The sequence below is a fragment of the Gorilla gorilla genome, chromosome 5, assembly GCF_029281585.2.
Source record: "Gorilla gorilla gorilla isolate KB3781 chromosome 5, NHGRI_mGorGor1-v2.1_pri, whole genome shotgun sequence".
NCBI classification, from domain to species: Eukaryota; Metazoa; Chordata; class Mammalia; order Primates; family Hominidae; genus Gorilla; species Gorilla gorilla.
This window is the reverse complement of record NC_073229.2, coordinates 94,797,504-94,816,579: the sequence shown is the minus strand read 5'-3', so window position 1 is coordinate 94,816,579 and position 19,076 is coordinate 94,797,504. Positions and strand designations below refer to the sequence as shown.

Genomic DNA, 19,076 nt, shown 5'->3' with positions numbered 1-19,076 from the left:
AAGTTTAAAAATTTTTTGAAGTTTTTAAATAATAAAAAGTTACAGTAAGCTAAGGTTAATTTATCAAGAAATTTTTAATATCAATTTATTCTAGCCTAAGTGTACAGTGTTTACAAAGCCTACAGTAATGTCTTACACCTTCACATTCATTCACTATTCACTCACTGACTTACCCAGAGCAACTGCCAATTCTGCAAGCTCCATTCATGGTAAGTGCCCTATATGTGTATGCCGTTTACCCTTTTTTTTTTTTTTTTTTTTTTTGAGATGGAGTCTCGCTCTGTCACCAGGCTGGAGTGTGCAGTGACGCAATCTCGGCTCACTGCAACCTACGTCTCCCGGGTTCAAGCGATTCTCCTGCCTCAGCCTCCCGAGCAGCTGGGACTACGGGTGCATGCCACCATGCCCAGCTAATTTTTGTATTTTTAGTAGAGATGGGGTTTCACCATGTTGGCCAGGATGGTCTCTATCTCTTGACCTCATGATCCGCCCACCTCAGCCTTCCAAAGTGCTGGGATTACAGGCGTGAGCTACCACACCCAGCCTGTTTTTTATCTTTTATAGCAATTTGTACTGTACCTTTTCCAGGTTTAATTGTTTTGATATATAAACACTATGTGCTACAATTGCCTACGGTATTCAGTACAGTAACAGGCTGTACAGGTTTGTCGCCTAGGAGCAATAGGCTGTACCATGACAGCCTAGACACAGAGACAGCTAGTTTGTGTAAGTACACTCTATGAGTCTCCCACAATGACAAAATCACCTAATGACTCATCTCTCAGAATTTATCCCCATCATTAAGTAATGAAAGACTGAAGTTAGGAATAAATTTAACCAGGGAATGAAAGATCTACACACCGAAAACTATAAAACACTGATTAAAAAAAAATTGAAGACACAAATGGAAAGATACCTTGTGTTCATGAATTGGAAGAATTATATTATTAAAATGTCCATGCTACCTAAAACAATATACAAACAAATGCAATTCCAATGACATTTTTCACAGAAAAAGAAAAAAACTGTAAAATTTGTATGAAACCACAAAAGGCCCCAAGTAGCCAAAACAATCTTAAGAAAGAAAAATAAGGTTGCAGGCATCACACTTCTTGATTTCAAATCATATTATAGGATGGGTGCAGTGGCTCACACCTATAATCCCAACACTTTGGGAAACTGAGCCAGGAGGATTACTTGTGCCCAGGAGCTTGAGACCAGCCTGGGCAACACAGACCTGTCTCTACAAAAAATTTAAAAATTAACCAGGCACAGTGGCACACACCTGCAGTCACAGGCTCAGGTGGGAGGATCACTTGAGCAAGGAAGTCAAGGCTACAACGAGCCATGATCGTGCTACTGTATTCTAGCATGGGCAACAGAGCGAGAGCCTGTCTCAAAAGAAAAAAAAAGTATTACAAAGCTATAGTAATCAAAACAATATGGGCATATTGTTTATGGTATGGGCATGAAAATAGACACAGACTAATGAAACAGCATAGAAAGCCAGAAATAAATCCAAGCATATATGGTCAAGTAATTCCTGACAAGCCCGCCAAGAAGACACAATGGCGGAAGTACAGTCTCTTCAACAAATGGGGTTGGGAAAACTAAGTACCTAATGCAAAAGAATGAAACTGGACCCTTATACCACACACACACACACACACACACACACACACACACACACACACACACACACACACAAAACCTCCTTAGAAGAAAATAAAGGGAAAAGCTCCTTCATACTGGTCTGGACTGATTTTCTAGATATCACAGCGAAAGCTCAAGCCACAAAAGCAAAAATAAACAAGTGGGACTACATCAAACTAAAAAGCTTCTGCAATGCAAAGGAAACAATCAACAAAATGAAAAGGCAGCCTACAGATTGGGGCAAAATATTTGCAAACCATATCTCTGTTAAGAAATTAATATCTAAATTTTTTTTAAAACTTACTAGCAAAAAACAAAACCAAAAAAACACTTACTTAAAAACGGGCAAAGGACCTGAATAGACATTTTTCCAAAGAAGGCATAAAAATGGCCAATACATATATCAGAAAGTACTCAACATCAGTCATCAGATAAATGCAAATCGAAACCACTGTGTAATATCACTTCACACCTGTTAAGAAGGCTATTATCAAGAAGACAAGAGATAACAAGTGTTAGAAAGGTGTAGAGAAAAAGAAACCCTTATATACTATTGGTAGGAATGTAAATTGGTACAGCTATTATGGAAAGGAGTATGCAGATTCTTCAAAAATTTAAAAATAAAACTACCATAGACCAAGCAATTCCTCTGATTTCCCTAAAGGAAATGAAATCAGCACTTCATAGAGATATCTGGACTCCCATGTTCATTGCAGCATTTTTTCACAGTAGTTAAGATGGAAATAACCTAAGTGTTTGTCCATCAACGGATGAATGAACAAAGAAATTTTGATGTATATATACAACGGAATATAATTCGGCCTTGGGGGAAAAAGGGAGAACCCACCACTTGAGACAACAGGGATGAATCTGGGGGACATTATGGTTAGTAAAACAAGCCAGATACAGAAAGAAAAATATTGTATAATCTCACGTATATGTGAAATCTAGGGAGAAAAGTAAACAGAAACAGAGAGTAGAATGATGGTTACCAAGGGCAGGAAAGGAGAGGAAACAGGAAGAGGGAGGTCAAAGGGTACAAATTTACAGCTATGGAAGATTGCTAAGTCTAGAGATATAATGTTCAGCATAAGGACTATAGTTATACACTGCAGTGTTACTACACTGCAATACACTGAAAACTTGCTGAAAGAGTAGGTTTTAGGTACTGCTACCATGCCAAAAATGTTGACTATGGAAAGTGGTGGATATGTTGATTTGTTTGACTGTAGAAATCATTTCACTATATATGCGTATCAAAATGTCATGCTGTACAGCTTAAATACATGCAATAAAAAATAAATTTTAAAGCCTGGCCAACATGTAGACATAGTGAAACCCCATCTCTACTAAAAATATGAAAATTAGCTAGTGTGGTGGCATGCGCCTGTAGTCCCAGCTACTCGGCAGGCTGAGGCAGGAGAATCACTTGAACACGGGAGGTGGAGGTTGCAGTGAGCTAAGATCCCACTACTGCACTCCAGCTTGGGTGACAGAGTGAGACTCTGTCTCAAAAATAAATATAAATAAATAAATAAATGTTTAAAATGTGTTACATTAACAATATTAGGTTTCAGATGTCTATTTTCAAGCTTTTTTAAATGCCAAAATAGTTTGCTTTTGAAAATATGTGTTTAGTTTTCCTTTCGCAAAGGCAACAGTAAAAGGCCTTTACTGTTATGTTAATTAACAGATGATGCTCTCAATAGCTTTCAGGCTGACTTTCAACATACATCAATTTTGCCTATCATTCCTTTTAGCTAAAAAAAAAAAAAAGTTAATGAGGATAATATAAAAGTTTTATTTAGGATTACCAATTTAAGATTAACATCCTTTATTACTGAAATAATAAATCACATTCATGAAAAGAGAAAGAATGGACACAAGTGAATATATTCAGAGATGATGTTTATTTATTTTGTTAAACAAAATTTAGCTCAAATGTTCCATGCTTATGTGATCAAAATATGACAAAATCTCATGAATCCAAATTCCAGTACATCATAATTGGAATAAAGTTACTCTAATAGTATAAAACTAACATATAACAAGAGAAACCATTAATGTCAAAAACAGCTGATACATAAAAACTATTGATAAAAATCAAAGAAAAACCCAGAATAAGGAAAGACAAACATATGTGGCAAAATACAAAACAACTATATTCCTAATCCTAAATTTTATTCTAACATCATTCTAATGACTAATGATTAAATTCCAGAAACTATATTAAACACTGGCTTATTTGATATATCCTGGGGCTATACATTAGCAACTCATTTATTCTACTTCCTCTTTTATTTGTCAATTCTAGATCCCATTATTATTTGACCATACATTCATGCCAAAAATCTAACAATACACATAACACAAAATAATTCAGAAAATGGTGTGGGCACCTTAATTTGGATTAATAGAGAGCGCCATCTGGTGGTACAACGAAAGTTTAATATATTTTTTCATTTGTTTAAAGGCATGTATTAAATACAAATAGGGTTATGCAATTCTTAAAAATTTTTAATTATGCAAACATTTTAAGTGTACAGAAAAGCAGAGAGAAAATCTGCCAATAAAACAACCAAAAATATGAACTCACTTTACCTCTTTAACCTCTGTATAACATGATGGTTTACCAGATCATCCAGAGAGCAGCCAGATAAAAGTATAATATGCCAGTTTACTAAGGTATGTCTGTTCCATATGAAACCATGAAAAAAGACAAGTTCAAAAAATGCATTATTAACAAACACGATCTTCACTAAAAACAAGAAGTTAGTTGACTGGTTTTAACCAGTCAAGATTTTTATCTTAAGATTTTAAGATAGTTGGGGGGAAAGGACTTATTTTTACTGTAAGACTTAATTTTGTTGTTTCTCTTGTATCATATAAAACAAAAACCAGAGCAATAAACCCCAATAATAAATGTTTCTCTAAAAAAATCAAAATAGGATCCACCAACTTCGTTGTCAAAAAACCTTGACATATCATGAGGCCAAAATAGGAACAGAATGATAAAGTTTGGTACCTCTCTTTCCCTTTCGGTGTTTCTAATAATCCCATTATCCAAAACTTTCTTCTCTTCCTAACCACCAAGTGCTGTCATTCTGCCCCATTCAAGCCTTCATTTCTTGGTAGAAATGCCAAACTATCATACCTTACACAATCATAATGGACTCTGAGTTCATGAAGTAGTTACACACTAAAGGCAGTATAACAGCTCTTCTACAAAGAACTTGGGTTTGCTTTATCAATCAGACGCTTATGGCTATGGAACTGTAGACAAATTTTATAGTGGAAACTCTAAACCTCAGTTTCCACACTAAAAAATAGGCAAAGTTGATCTATACCTTGTAGGGTCGGGGCCTTTGAAATTAAAGGGCATGAAATACATAAGTACCTGGCACAATAAGAACGCTATACCTGTCACTCCCCTCCCTTTTACTGACAAGGCCATCCTGCCACTCCTTAAACACTTTAAGTAATAGAATGTTTCCTTTTTGCTGTCTACTCCAACTGCATGCAGTTATATTTGTTAGAAAATTCTCTCTTAAACTGGCAAGAAAATGCCAAGAGTTCAATGAAAAGATCATAATGGCCCCAGCGTGGCGGCTCATGCCTGTAATCCCAACAGTTTGGGAAGCTGAGGCAGAGGATCACCTAAGTCAGGAGTTTGAGACCAGCCTGGCCAACATGATGAAACCCCATCTCTACTAAAAATACAAAAAATTAGCCAGTCATGGTGGCAGGCGCCTGTAATCCCAACTACTTGGGAGGCTGAGGCAGGAGAATCACTTGAACCCAGGAGGTGGAAGCTGCAGTGACCCAAGATCACACCACTTCACTCCAGTCTGGGCAACAGAGCAAGACTCTGTCTTAAAAAAAAAAAAAAAATCATAATGAACTGAAATAGTTGGAGAAAACTTCATTCAAAAAACACTTCATAAATGCAGTATAACTTTGAACTAGGCCTGGAAAGATGGATGAGATATGGAAGAAGGGAAAAGACTCAGAAGCTTAATTGTTCATTCACTCATTCATTGACTCACTGTCATCAAAAATGTGGTTAATGCTTACTATATGCCAAGAACTTTCTAGTTACTGGGTATCCTCAGGGAGATAAAACAGATGAGAGTCTGCCATCATGAACTACAAATCCCAAGAAAGCAAGACAGAGAAAAACAAGTTAGATGTTTGTCTTTGGATGCCTGCCTGTTCAATTAATAGCACCTTTCAGCTTGAAGTGGAAAAATTAACTAAAATAATGTCTCTATATATTAGAACTTTTGCTTTTTAAAAGTCTTGATATAAGGAGAAGCAGAAACTGATAGCTAAAATGACACTGAATTAGATACAGAGTCCAACTACTTTCTTGTCTTTCAAGCTCACAAATAATGGATACGGTTGACTAATCCCACTTAATGTCTTTGATATCAGTAACAATAAAAATTGCTATATCAAGATTTTTAACAAATACAACTGTGGAATATATTAGCCTTGTTTGCATTTTAGCAGGAAGAATAAACTCAAAGACTAAGGCAAATTCTGTGCCAGTTTGACAACAGCAAACTATAATTACATAAACAGATGTTTTCACCATTCTATGAAATGGAACGAGACGTTATTTGAAACATGAACAATTTAAATAACTTGCTGCAGAATATAACCATTTTAATTTGACTTGAAAAAAATCTGTAATACTAGCAGTCAGCAAAATACAATCAAATTTATATATGAAGAGCACAGCACATCACAGGAGATTTCCTCTATAAGTTGATTCAGACTTCAGAGAATCAGGAGGAGTAATGGATTAACTTGTTTTGTATCATTCACTTAGCAGTATCAAGCTTTCATTGGAACAGAAGAGTACTAGTAACATCAATAGTTTTCATTTTCTCCTGTAATTTGTTAATAGCTCTAAAAATTACATGAGGACAGATGTTATAAATAAACTTAAATGTAACTGTTCTCTTCGATGAGCCTAGGAAAAATATAAGTTTCAATAAAAAGAAACAAGCGGTTTAAAAGTAATTTTCTTTTCATGGCTTTTTTCTACTAAAATACTATATTGAGTTGTTTTCTAACCAAAATATGAAGGAAGAGACACTGAAATTTGCCCAATCGACTAAAGCAACTTTAAATCCAAACAAAATACATAACACATTGCTGAAGAAACTGGAAATCAAGAGATGGAAAACAAACTAGGTGAGAGCCTTACAATGAACTCAGCTTACTGTCCAGGGAAAGTGTCCAGGCCATGGCAAAGGGAAGATAAATCCAGGGGCAGCCCAGTGGCCTCCCTAACTCCAGGAAATGGATCTGGGAGTTCACAGAGACTAAGGTGGCTGAATTTCATAAGGCAGCATACAAGAGGAGAGAGATGCACAGAGAGAAAACTCCTTAAATATGCAAAAGGCCATCACTGAATATTTAATTGAGTACTGATTGGTGCACATGTGTGAGGAAACTACAGAAGGTAGGGAAAACCCCACCCAAAACAATTAGAGGAAACTAACTTGAAAACTTTATTATTAATGCATCATCAGATATGGTATTCGAAGAATTTTTGCCTCACTAATGGAAAAATTAATTCTAGAAAGTCCTGTAGTCTCACCTAGTAAAGCTTAAAAGCAAGATCTGAAAAAGTCAGGCTATTTCCAAGTAACTTAACTGCATCCAAGAAAAAAGGTCAAAAATATTTATAAAAATACAAAAATATCAGGAACCGATAAAATTCCCTTATCTAGCATTCAATTGAAAAATGCTGGCTGAGCGTGGTGGCTCACACCTGTAATCCCACCACTTTGGGAGGCCGAGGTGGGCGGATCACTTGAGGTCAGTTCAAGACCAACCTGGCCAACCTGGTGAAACCCTGTCTCTACTAAAAATACAAAAATTAGTTGAGCGTGGTGGCAGGCATCTGTAATCCCAACTACTTGGGAGGCTGAAGCAGGAGAATCGCTTGAGCCCGGAAGGCAGAGGTTGCAGTCAGCCATATCGTGTCACTGAACTCCAGCCTGGGTGACAGTGAGACTCTGTCTCAAAAAAAAAAGTCATGAAAAAAGGAAAACATAATCTATAAAAAGGAGGAAAGTCAATCAATCGAAACAATCCCTCAAATTACACTTGAATTAGCAGGCAAGGCACAAAATCCATTATCATTGACTTCTATATGTTCAAGAAGCTATAAGAAAGACTGAACATGGGGACAGGCACAGTGGCTCATGCCTGTAATCCCAGCACTTTGGAAGGCCAAAGCAGGTGAACTGCTTGCACTCAGGATTTCGAGACCAGCCTGGGCAACAGGGCCAAGACCCTGTCTCTATAACAAACACAAAAATTAACCAGGTGTGGTGGTGCGCACCTGTAGTCCCAGTTACTCAGGAGGCTGAGGTGGGACAATGGCTTGAGCCTGGGAGGTTGCAGTGAGCTGAGATCACACCACTCAACTCCAGCCTGGGCAAAAGAGCTAGACTCTGCCTCAAAAAAAAAAAAGAAGAAGAAGAAGAAGAAGAAAGAAAGGCTGAACATGTGAAGAAGAGGCATGAGGCATGGAGTGCATGTGTGTGTGGACACAAAAGATCCAAATCAAACTTCTATAAGATGCAAACTATAATGACTGGGATGAACTACACTGGATAGAATTAAGAGATGAGACAATCAAGAAGAAAAAACTGCTAAAAGAATGTGAAGACAAAGCAATAGCAACTATCTAAAATGAAACAAATAAACAGACCCCCCCACAAAAAAAAAAGCATATAACTGAGCTCTGCAGCAGTTTCAGCAACCTAATTAACTTTTAATTGGAATTCCCAAATTAAGAGGTGGAGTGACAGAAAAAGTAAAATAACTGCAGAATTTTTTCCAAATGCATTGAAAACTATAAACCCATAGAACCAAGAACCTCAAAGGAACCCCCCCCCAAAAAGAAACATGAAGAAAGCTACCAAAAGACAATTCATAATCGAACTGATTAAAACTAAGGATAAACAGAAAAAAAATCTTAAAAGAAGCTGGGGGAAAAGGCATTACGGACAAAGGAACATACAATGATGACAGATTTCTCACAAAATCAATGGAAACTCACAAACAGCAAAACATCTTAAAAGTACTGAAAGTAAAATACTGTCAACGTAGAACTTTTTGCCACACTAAAACATCTTTTGAAAACAAAGGTGAAATAAAGGTCAGGAAAGTAATCAATGAAGTAGGAGGCAGAGCAAGATAACAAACAGAACCAATAATCATCTCCCCTGCAGGAACACCAAATTGAACAATTATCCACACAAGAAATCACCTTCATAAGAACCAGAGTATCTGGTTTTAATATCATATTGAGAAAAGGGGCACTGAAGAGGTTAGGGAAGACAATTTTGAATTGCCTACACTACCCTCCTCAACCCCCTGGACAGCAGCTGTATGACAGAGAGAGAATGTGTGCTTGGGGAAGGGAGAACACAGTGATTGTGGGACTTGGCATTGAAACTCTGTCCTGCCAATCATGGTGGGAAGCGACACAGGGCAGAAATCAGCTGGGGCCCAAGGAAGGAACTTTTATACCAGCCTTAACCAGAGGAAAATCATCCATCCCAGCAGTGAGAACCTGAGTTCTGGCTAGTCCCACCAGTGCATGCTAAAGCACTCTAGGGTCCTAAATAAACTTGAAAGGCAGTCTTGGCCACAAGGACTGCAATTCCTAGGCAAGTCCCGGTGCTGTGCTGGGCTTGCAGCCAGTGGACTTTGGGTGCACGTGACCTAGTAAGACACCAGGCCAGGCATGGTGGCTCATGCCTGTGATCCAGAGCCGGGTGGATCACTTGAGCTCAGGAGTTCGAGACAAGCTTGGGAAACATGGCAAAACCCATCTCTACCAAAAATACGAAAAAATTAGCCAGGCATGGTGGTGTGTGCCTACAGTCCCAGCTACTAGGGAGGCTGAGGCAGAAGGATTGCCTGAGCCTAGGAGGTGGAGGTAGCAGTGAGCTGAGATACCAGCTGGGGCAGCCAAGGGAGTGCTTGCATCACCACTCCCCCAATCCCAGGTGGCACAGCTCACAGCTCTAGGAGAGACTCCTTCCTTCCGTGTGAGGAGAGAAGAGGGGAGGGTAAAGACGACTTTGCCTTGCAACTTGGATACCAGTTCATCCACAAGAGAATGGAGCACCAGGCAGAGTCCTGAGGCCCCCATTCCAGGACCTAGCTCCCCGATGACAATTCTAGACACACCCTGGGCCAGAAGGGAACCCACTGCCTTGAAGGGAAGGACACAGTTCTGGCAGGATCCATTACCTGCTGACTAAAGAGCCCTTGGGTCTTGAACAAACACCAGCAGGTAATACTTGCCGGTACTTGCTAGTAGCCAAGTAGAACTTGCTGCAGGCCTTGGGTAAGACCCAGTGCCATGCAGGCTTCAAGCATGACCCACCATGTTCACAGCTGTGGTGGCAATGGGGAGAGACTCCTTCTGTATTAGGTCGTTCTTCTGTTACTATACATAAACATCTGAGGCTGGGTAATTTACAAAGAAAAGAAGTTTAGGCTGGGTGCCACGGCTCACACCTGTAATCCCAGCAATTTGGGAGTCCAAGGCAGGTGGATCACTTGAGGCCAGGAGTTTGAGACCTGTCTGGTCAACATGGTGAAACTCCGTCTCTACTAAAAACACAAAAATTAGCCAGGCATGGTGGTACATCCTGTAATCGCAGCTACTCTGGAGGCTGAGGCACAAGAATCGCTTGAACCTGGGAAGTGGAGGTTGCAGTGAACCGAGATCATGCCACTGCACTCCAGCCTGGGTGACAGTGAGACTGTCTCAAAAAAGAAAAGAGGTTTAATTGGTTCACTGTTCTGCTGGCTGTACAATTATGGCACCAGCATGTGCTTGGCTTCTGGGGAAGCCTCAGGGAGCTTTTACTCACGACAGAAGGTGAAGCAGGTGCTTGCAGGCCATATGGCGAGAGAAGCAGCAAGGGGCAGAGGGAGGTGTCACACACTTTTAAATAATCATATCTCATGAGAACTCACTCACTATCTCAAGAACAGCACGAAGCTATGAGGAATCCATTCCTGTGACCCACAAACCTCCCACCAGGCCCCACCTCCAACACTGGGGAATACAACATCTCAACATGAGATTTGGGTGTGACAAATATCCAAACCATATCACATTCTGCTTGAGGAAAGGAAAGGGAAGAATAAAGGGGACTTTGTCTTACAGTTTGGTTGCCAGCTAAGTCACAGTGGCGTGGAGCACCAAGCAGGCTCCTAGGATCCCAGATTCCAGGCCTTGGCTCCTGGATGGCATTTCTGGACCCACCCTGGGCCAAAGAGGAGCCCACTGCCTTGAAGGGAGAGACCCAGGCCTGGCAACATTTACTACAAACTCACTGAAGAGCCCTCGGGCCTTAAGTTAACATCAGCAGTGGCGAGGCAGTACTCACCACAGGCCTTGGGCAGTGGTGGTCATGAGGAAAGACTACCACTTGAAGAAAGAAGAGGGAAGAATGGAAAGAACTTTGTCTTGCAGCTTGGATGCCAACTCAGCCACAGCAGAACAGTGCATTAAGTGGATTCCTAAGCTTCCTGACTCCAGGCCCTGGTTCTCAGGCATTTCTGGACCCACCTTGGGCCAGTGGAGAGCTCGCTGTCCTAAAGGGAGGATACAAGCCGGGCCGGATTCACTACCTGCTGACTGAAGAGCTCTTGGGCCTTGAGAGAACATCAGTGGTAGCCAGGCAGTGGTCGCCACAGGTCCCGGGTAAGACTCAGTGCTATGCTGGTTTCAGGTCTAATCCAGCGCAGTCCCAGTGGTGGTGGTCACATGGGTACTTGTTTCATCCCTCCCTCAGCCGCAGGAAGCTCTGCACAGAGAGAGAGACTCCATTTGTTTGCAGGAAAGTAAGGGAAGAAAACAAGAGTCTCTGCCTGGTAATCCAGGGAATTCTCTCAGATCTCACCTAAGACCACCAAAGCAGTACCTCTACCGGTCTGCAAGAGTCAGTGTTACTGGGTCTGGGTCCCCCCTAATGCAGATGCAGCTGCAATGAGCAAAGACTTAGATCAGGACACTCAATTCCTTTGCATACTTGGACAGCCTTCCCAAGAAGGATGAGGACAAACAAGCCTAGACAGAAAAGACCACAATAAATACCTAACTCTTCAATGCCCAGACATCAACAAACATCCACAAGCATCAAGACCATCTAAGAAAACATGACCTCCCCAAATGAACTAAATAAGGCACAAATGATCAATCCCAGAGTGACAGAGATATGTGACCTTTCAGGCAGAGAATTCTAAACAGCTGTTTTGATGAAGCTCAACAAAATTCAAGATAACACTGAAAAGGAATTCAGAATTCTATCGGATAAATTTAACAAGAGATTGAAATAACTTAAAAATCAAGCAGAAATTCTGAACCCAAAAAATTCAACTGACATACTGAAGAATGCATCAGAGTCTCTCAACAGCAGAATTGATCAAGCAGAAGAAATAATTCGTAAGCTTGAAGCAGGCTATTTCAAAATACAGTCAGAAGAGACAAAAGAATAAAACGATAAAAAAGAATGAAGCATGCCTACAAAATCTAGAAAACAGTCCTAAAATGGCAAATCTAATAGTCATTAACCTAACAAGGAGGTAGAGAGAGAGATGGGGTAGAAGGCTGATTCAAAGGGATAATAACAGAGAATTTTCCAAACCTAGACAACAATACCACAATTCAAAAGCACAGAGAGGTTACAGATTTAACCGAAATAAGACTACCTCGAGACATTTAATTATCAAATTCCTAAATGTCAAAGATAAAGAAAGGATCCTAAAAGAAGCAAGAGAAAAGAAACAAGTAACATACAAAGGAGCTCTAACACATCTGGCAGCATATGTCTCAGTGGAAACCTTACAGGCCAGGAGAAAGTGATATGACATATTTTAAGTGCTGAAGGAAAAAACTTTTATCCTAGAATAGTATATCAAGTGAAAATATCCTTCAAGTGAAGGAGAAAAAAGACATTGCCAGACAAACAAAAGCTAAGGGATTTCATCAACACCAGACATGTCCTATAAGAAATGCTTAAGGAAGTTCTTCAATCTGAAAGAAAATGATGTTAACGAGCAATAAGAAATCATCTTAAGGTAAAAAGCTTACTGGTAATAGTAAGCACACAAAAAAATGCAGAATATTGTAGCATTGTAATTGTGGTGTATAAACTGTTCATATCTTGGGTAGAAAGGCCAAGAGATGAACCTATCAGAAAATAACTACATCTTTTCAAGACACAATACAATAAGATAGAAATAACCAAAAGTTAAGAAGTGTGGGGGATGAAGTTAAAGTGTAGAGGTTTTATTAGTTTTCTCTTTGCTTGTTTATTTTGGCAATTAAGTTGTCATCAGTTTAAAATAATGGATTATGTTATTTGCAAGCCTCATGGTAACATCAAGTCAAAAAACCCTACACAAGATACATAAAAAATAAAAAGTAATGAATTAAAACATACCACCAGAGAAAATCATCTTCACAAAAAGACAAGAAGCTGCCAGGCATGGTGGCTCACGCCTGTAATCCCAGCACTTGGGGAGGCCGAGGCAGGCAAATCACGAGGTCAGAAGTTCAAGACCAGCCTCGCCAACATGGTGAAACCCCGTCTCTACTAAAAATACAAAAAAATTAGCTGGGTGTGGTGGTGGGCACCTGTAATCCCAGCTACTAGGGAGGCTGAGGCAGGAGAATTGCTTGAACCTAGGAGGTGGAGGTTGCAGTGAGCTGAGATCGCACCACTGCACTCCAGCCCCAGCAACGGTGTGAGACTCTTGTCTCAAAAAAAAAAAGGAATACAGGAAGAGAAGACCACAAAACAACCAGAAAACAAATAACAAAATGGCAGTATTAAGTCCTTACATATCAATAACATTGAATATAAATGAATTAAACTCTCCAATCAAAAGACAAAGAGTGCCTAAACGGATAAAAAAGCAACATCCAATGAACTGTTACCTACAAGAAACACACTTCACCTGTAATAACACACAAAGACTGAAAATAAAGGGATGGAAGAAGATACTGCATGCAAATAGAAATCAAAAAAGAGCAGGAGTAGCTTATATTGGACAAAATAGATTTCAAGAGAAAAACTACAGAGATAAAGATCATTTTATAATGATAAAGGGGTCAACTCAGCAAGATGATATAACAATTGTAAATATATATGCACCCAACACTGTAAAACCCAAATATATAAAGCAAATATTATTAGAGCTAAAGACAAAGATATAACCCAAGTTAATAGCTGGAGATTTCAACACCCCACTTTCAGCATTAGATCATCCAGACAGAAAATTAACAAAGAAACATTGGACTTAATCTGAACTATAGACCAAAACGGACCTAACAGATATCTGCAAAACATTTCATCCAACAGCTGCAGAATACACATTCTTCTCCTCAGCACATGGATCATTTTCAAGGATAGACTATATGCTGGGCCACAAAACAACTCTTAAAATTCAAAAAAATTGAATTCACATCAAATATCTTCTCTGACCACGATGGAATAAAACTAGCAATCAATAACACGAAGAACTATGGATACTATACAAACATATGGAAATTAAATAGTATTCTCCTGAAAGGCCAAGGGATCAATGAAGAAATTTAAAAGGAAATTTTAAATGTCTTGAAACAAATAAAAATAAAAACACAACATACCAAAACCTGTAGGATAAGACAAAAGCAGTACTAAGAGGAAAGTTTATAGCAATAAGCACTTACACTACAAAAGCAGAAGACTTCAAATAAGCAACATAATGATGTAGCTTTAAACACTAGCAAAGCAAAGGCAAACCAAGCCCAAAATTAGAAGAAAAGAAATAATAAATATCAGAGTAGAAATAAATGAAATTGAAATAAAAAATACAAAAGATCAATGAAACAAAATGCTGTTTTTTTTTGAAAAGATAAGCAAAAGATAAGCCAGACGAAGAAAGAAGACACAAATAAATAAAATCAGAGATGAAAAAGGAGACATTACAATCAATACTGCAGAAATTCAAACCATCATTAGAGGCTACTATGAGAAACTACACGCCAATAAATGGGAAAAGCTAGACGAAATGGGTAATTTTCTAGACACATACAATCTACCAAAATTAAACCACAAAGAAATCCAAAATCTAAATAGACCAATAACAAGAAATGAGATTGAAGCTGTAATACAAAGTATCCCAGCAAAGAAAAGTCCAGGACCCAATGGCTTCACTGCTGAATTTTATCAAACATTTAAAGAAGAACTAATACCAATCCTACTCAAACTATTCGGACAAATAGAGGAGGAGGGAATACTTCCAAACTCATTCTACAAGGCTAGTATCACCCTGATACCAAAACCAGACAGACACATCAAAGAAAAGGAAGCCAATATCCTGATGAACACTGATGCAAAAATCCTCAACAAAATACTAGCAAATCAAATTAAACAACATATTAAAAAGTTCATTCATCATGACCAAGTGGGATTTATCCCAAGGATGCAATGATAGTTCAACATATGCAAATTAACCAATGTGATACATCATATCAACAGAATGAAGGACAAAAACCAAATAATCATTTCAACTGATACCGAAAAAGATTCTGATAAAATTAAACATCCCTTTATGATAGAAACCCAAAAAAAATTGGGTATGGAAGGAACATACCTCAACACAATAAAAGCCATATATGACACACCCCTAGCTAGTATCATACTGAATGGGGAAAAACTGAAAGCCTTTCCTCAAAGACCTGGAACAAGACAAGGATGCCCACTGTCACTACTGTTATTCAGCATAATAGTCAAACAATGTCTAGCTAGAGCAATCAGACAAGAGAAAGAAAGGGCATCCAATTTGGAAAGGAAAAAGTCAAAGTATCCTTGTCTGTAGGTAATATGATCTTATATTTAGAAAAAACTAAAGACCCTAGCAAAAAACTACTAGAATAAACAAACTCAGTAAGGTTGCAGGATACACAATCAATATAGAAAAATCAGTAGCATTTCTACGTCAAGAGCAAACAATGAGAAAAAGCAATCAAGAAAGTAATCCCATTACGACAGCTACAAATACAATGAGATAAATAAACTTGAAAAGAAATGAAAGATCTCCACAGTGAATAGAACATTGATGCGAGAAACTGAAAAAGACGCACAAAAAAACGGAAATATATTCCATGTTCATGGATTGAAAGATTCAATATTGGATTTTTGTTGTTGTTTAAATTACACCTTTGATCCTAAGATAAACCAAGCAGTTAAATAATTTCAAAAAGTAAACAACAGACATTATCCTCAAGTTATTAAGGTGTTTACAAGGTACCTTTACCCCCAAACCCTATATAGTATACAGCCACACAGGTGAGAACCAAATTCAGGTTTCCAACAAAAATTATAAAATGCTATTCAGCAAAAGCTGCAATTCTCTATGGCAGCTTGTGAGATTACTCTGGATTCTTCTGCAATTGCTGTCAAGACTGTAAGCCTCTCACATTCTACTTGGCTAACAGGCTAGGTCCAAGGAAGTGAGAGCCAACAGTCACTCAACACTTCATTGTGTCGCTTCATATATACTATTATGTCTCCTTGCTTTTCAACAACTTCTTCTAGGTTTCAAATAGTCCTGAATCCAGTCTCTGAGGTAATACTGCTGGGTTAAGTATAGATTTTTCCTTCTTCAAGTACATCAGGATATGGCTTAGCTTTATTAAACTTCCAGATTTTCACTGTGTAAATGAGCAGACACATCAGAAAACAGATCAGCACCAGTGCCAGGATGGCCAGAAGGAGATCAAGATATAATCTGATCTGCTGGGTTCCAGGAAGGAATGCTGCAACACAGTATGAAGAGAATTATTGTGTTGCCAGTGGAGTATATCATTAACGCAAATCTCTTGAGATGCCTTATCCATCAGTAGATCAAGTTATAGCCTCAATTTCTAACTTTGCTGTGGTGATACTGGATGTAGCATTCAAGATGTAAACGGAAAATCCACCACAAAATAACTTTCCAAAGGATTACAACCATTTGAACTTCAAGAGGGTTGGTATAGTTTCCTGGGCACCTGTCTTCATTTAGATTAGGGTAAGAACAAACCACGTCTGTTAAAAATGCTAAAAATAACACAACACGAATAAACAAAAGAAGATTTGTTATGATGACTGTAGGAAAAAGATAGAATCAGGGTCTAAAATGAGCTTCTAGTGAGTAATGTTAAGAGAAGCTGGGTATCCAGAGGTGGGTCATCTTCAATACTTTGAGTGATACCCAAGAAACCCCTTAAATTTTTAACCAATTTTGCTTTAAATATATGAGTCTCAAATCAACTTCCAGGTCTCACAGTTTTTCATTTTCTCAACTCCTCCATCCTTCCCCCAATGCCATTTTCCAAAGCTGGAGGCCAAAGCTTTAGCCAGCCTGGCCTCTCCACCTGTCAGAATCAATATTGTTACAATGTCCACACTACCCAAAGCAATCTACAGATTCAACGCAATCCCTATTAAAATACAATGATGGCCAGGCACGGTGGCTCATGCCTGTAATCCCAGCACTTTGGGAGGCCGAGGCAGGCGGATCATGAGGTCAAGAGATGGAAACCATCCTGGCCACCAAGGTGAAACCCTGTCTCTACTAAAAATACAAAAATTTGCTGGCTGTAATGGCACACACCTGTAGTCCTAGCTACTCAGGAGGCAGAGGCAGGAGAATCGCTTGAACCTGGAAGGCAGAGGTTGCAGTGAGCAGAGATTGCACCACTGCACTCCAGCCTGGTGACAGAGCAAGACTCTGTCTTTAAAAAAAAAAAAAAAAAGAAGAAGACATTCTTCACAGAAATCCTAAAATTTACATGAAACCACAAAAGACCCAGAATAGTCCAGGCAACAAGAACAAAACTGGAGGAATCACATTACCTGACTTCAAATTATACTACAGATCTTCTAAAACAGCCTACCAAAACAAAAACAAATTATAGTACATAGCTATAGTAACCAAAACAGCATGGTACTGGCATAAAAATAGACACATAGGCTGGGCGCAGTGGCTCACCCCTGTAATCCCAGCACTTTGGGAGGCCAAGGTGGGCAGATCATGAAGTCAGGAGATCAAGACCATCCTGGCTAACATGGTGAAACCCCATCTCTACTAAAAATACAAAAAATTAGCCAGGCATGGTAGTGGGCACCTGTAGTCCCAGCTACTCGGGAGGCTGAGGCAGGAGAACAGCGTGAACCTGGGAGGCGGAGATGGCAGTGAGCCAAGATCACGCCACTGCACTCCAGCCTGGGCAACAGAGCGAGACTCCATCTCAAAAACAACAACAAAAAATAGACACATAGACAAATGGAATCGAATAGAAAACTCAGAAATAAATCCATACATCTAGAGTGAACTCATTTTTGACAAAGGGGCCCAGAACATACATTGGGTAAAAGAGCAGTCTCTCCAATAAATGGTACTGGGAAAACTGGATATGCATATGCAGAAGAATAAAACTAGACTCGTATCTCTCACCATATACAAAATTCAAGTCAAAATAGATTAAAGGCTTAAATCTAAGACCTCAAACTATGAAACTACTAAAACATTGGGGAAACTCTGCCCAGGCAAAAATTTCTTGAGTAGTACCCCACAAACACAGGCAACCAAAGCAAAAATGGACAAATGGGATCACATCAAGTTATAAAGCTTTGGCACAACAAAGGAAACAACAAAGTGAAGAGACAACCCATAAAATAAGATAAGATATTTACAAACTCTCCATCTGACAAGGGATTAATAACCAGAATATATAATGAGCTCAAACAACTCCATAGGAAAAAATATAATAATCTGATTTTAAAATGGACAAAAGATCTAATCAGACATTTCTCCAAAGAAGACATACAAATGGCAAACAGGTATATGAAAAGGTGCTCAACATCACTGATTATCAGAGAAATGCAAATGAAAATTACAATGAGATATCATCTCACTCCAGTTAAAATGGCTTTTATGCAAAAGACTGAAACTAACAAATGCTGGCATGGATGTGGAGAAAAGGGCAAATTAGTGCAGCCACTATGAAGAACAGTACGGAGATTCCTCAAAAAAAACAAAAATAGACCTACCATATGATCCAGCAATCCCACTGCTAGGTATATACCCAAAAGAAAGGAAATAATTATACTGCAGAGATACCTGCATGGCCATGTTTATTGTGGCACTATTCACAATAGCCAACATTTGGAAGCTACCTAAGTGTCCATCAACAGGGGAATGGATAAAGACAACGTGGTACATATACACATTGGAGTACTATATTCAGCAATAAAAACAAATGAGGTCCTGTCATCTGCAACAACATGGATGGAACTAGAGGACGTTATGTTAAGTGAAATAAGTCAGGCACAGAAAGA

The 19,076-nt window shown here is 38.9% G+C and overlaps 1 protein-coding gene and 1 pseudogene across 4 annotated transcripts in view; both read right to left on the bottom strand.

Annotated features, from left to right (window-relative positions):
• The window catches only part of SMAP1 (small ArfGAP 1), a 194,587-nt gene that overhangs the window by 149,469 nt on the left and 26,042 nt on the right, over nucleotides 1-19,076 (bottom strand). The window contains exon 1 of one of the 4 annotated variants that reach the window (XM_055391428.2): nucleotides 11,335-11,493. The exons of the other annotated variants lie outside the window; for them this stretch is intronic. Within the exon in view, the coding sequence (XP_055247403.1) occupies nucleotides 11,335-11,371 (37 nt within the window). The 5' untranslated portion in view covers nucleotides 11,372-11,493. Of the gene's footprint in view, nucleotides 1-11,334; nucleotides 11,494-19,076 lie in introns of those variants that run through there. 4 annotated transcript variants of the gene reach the window in all.
• LOC134758659 (transmembrane protein 192-like) lies at nucleotides 15,808-18,870 on the bottom strand (annotated as a pseudogene).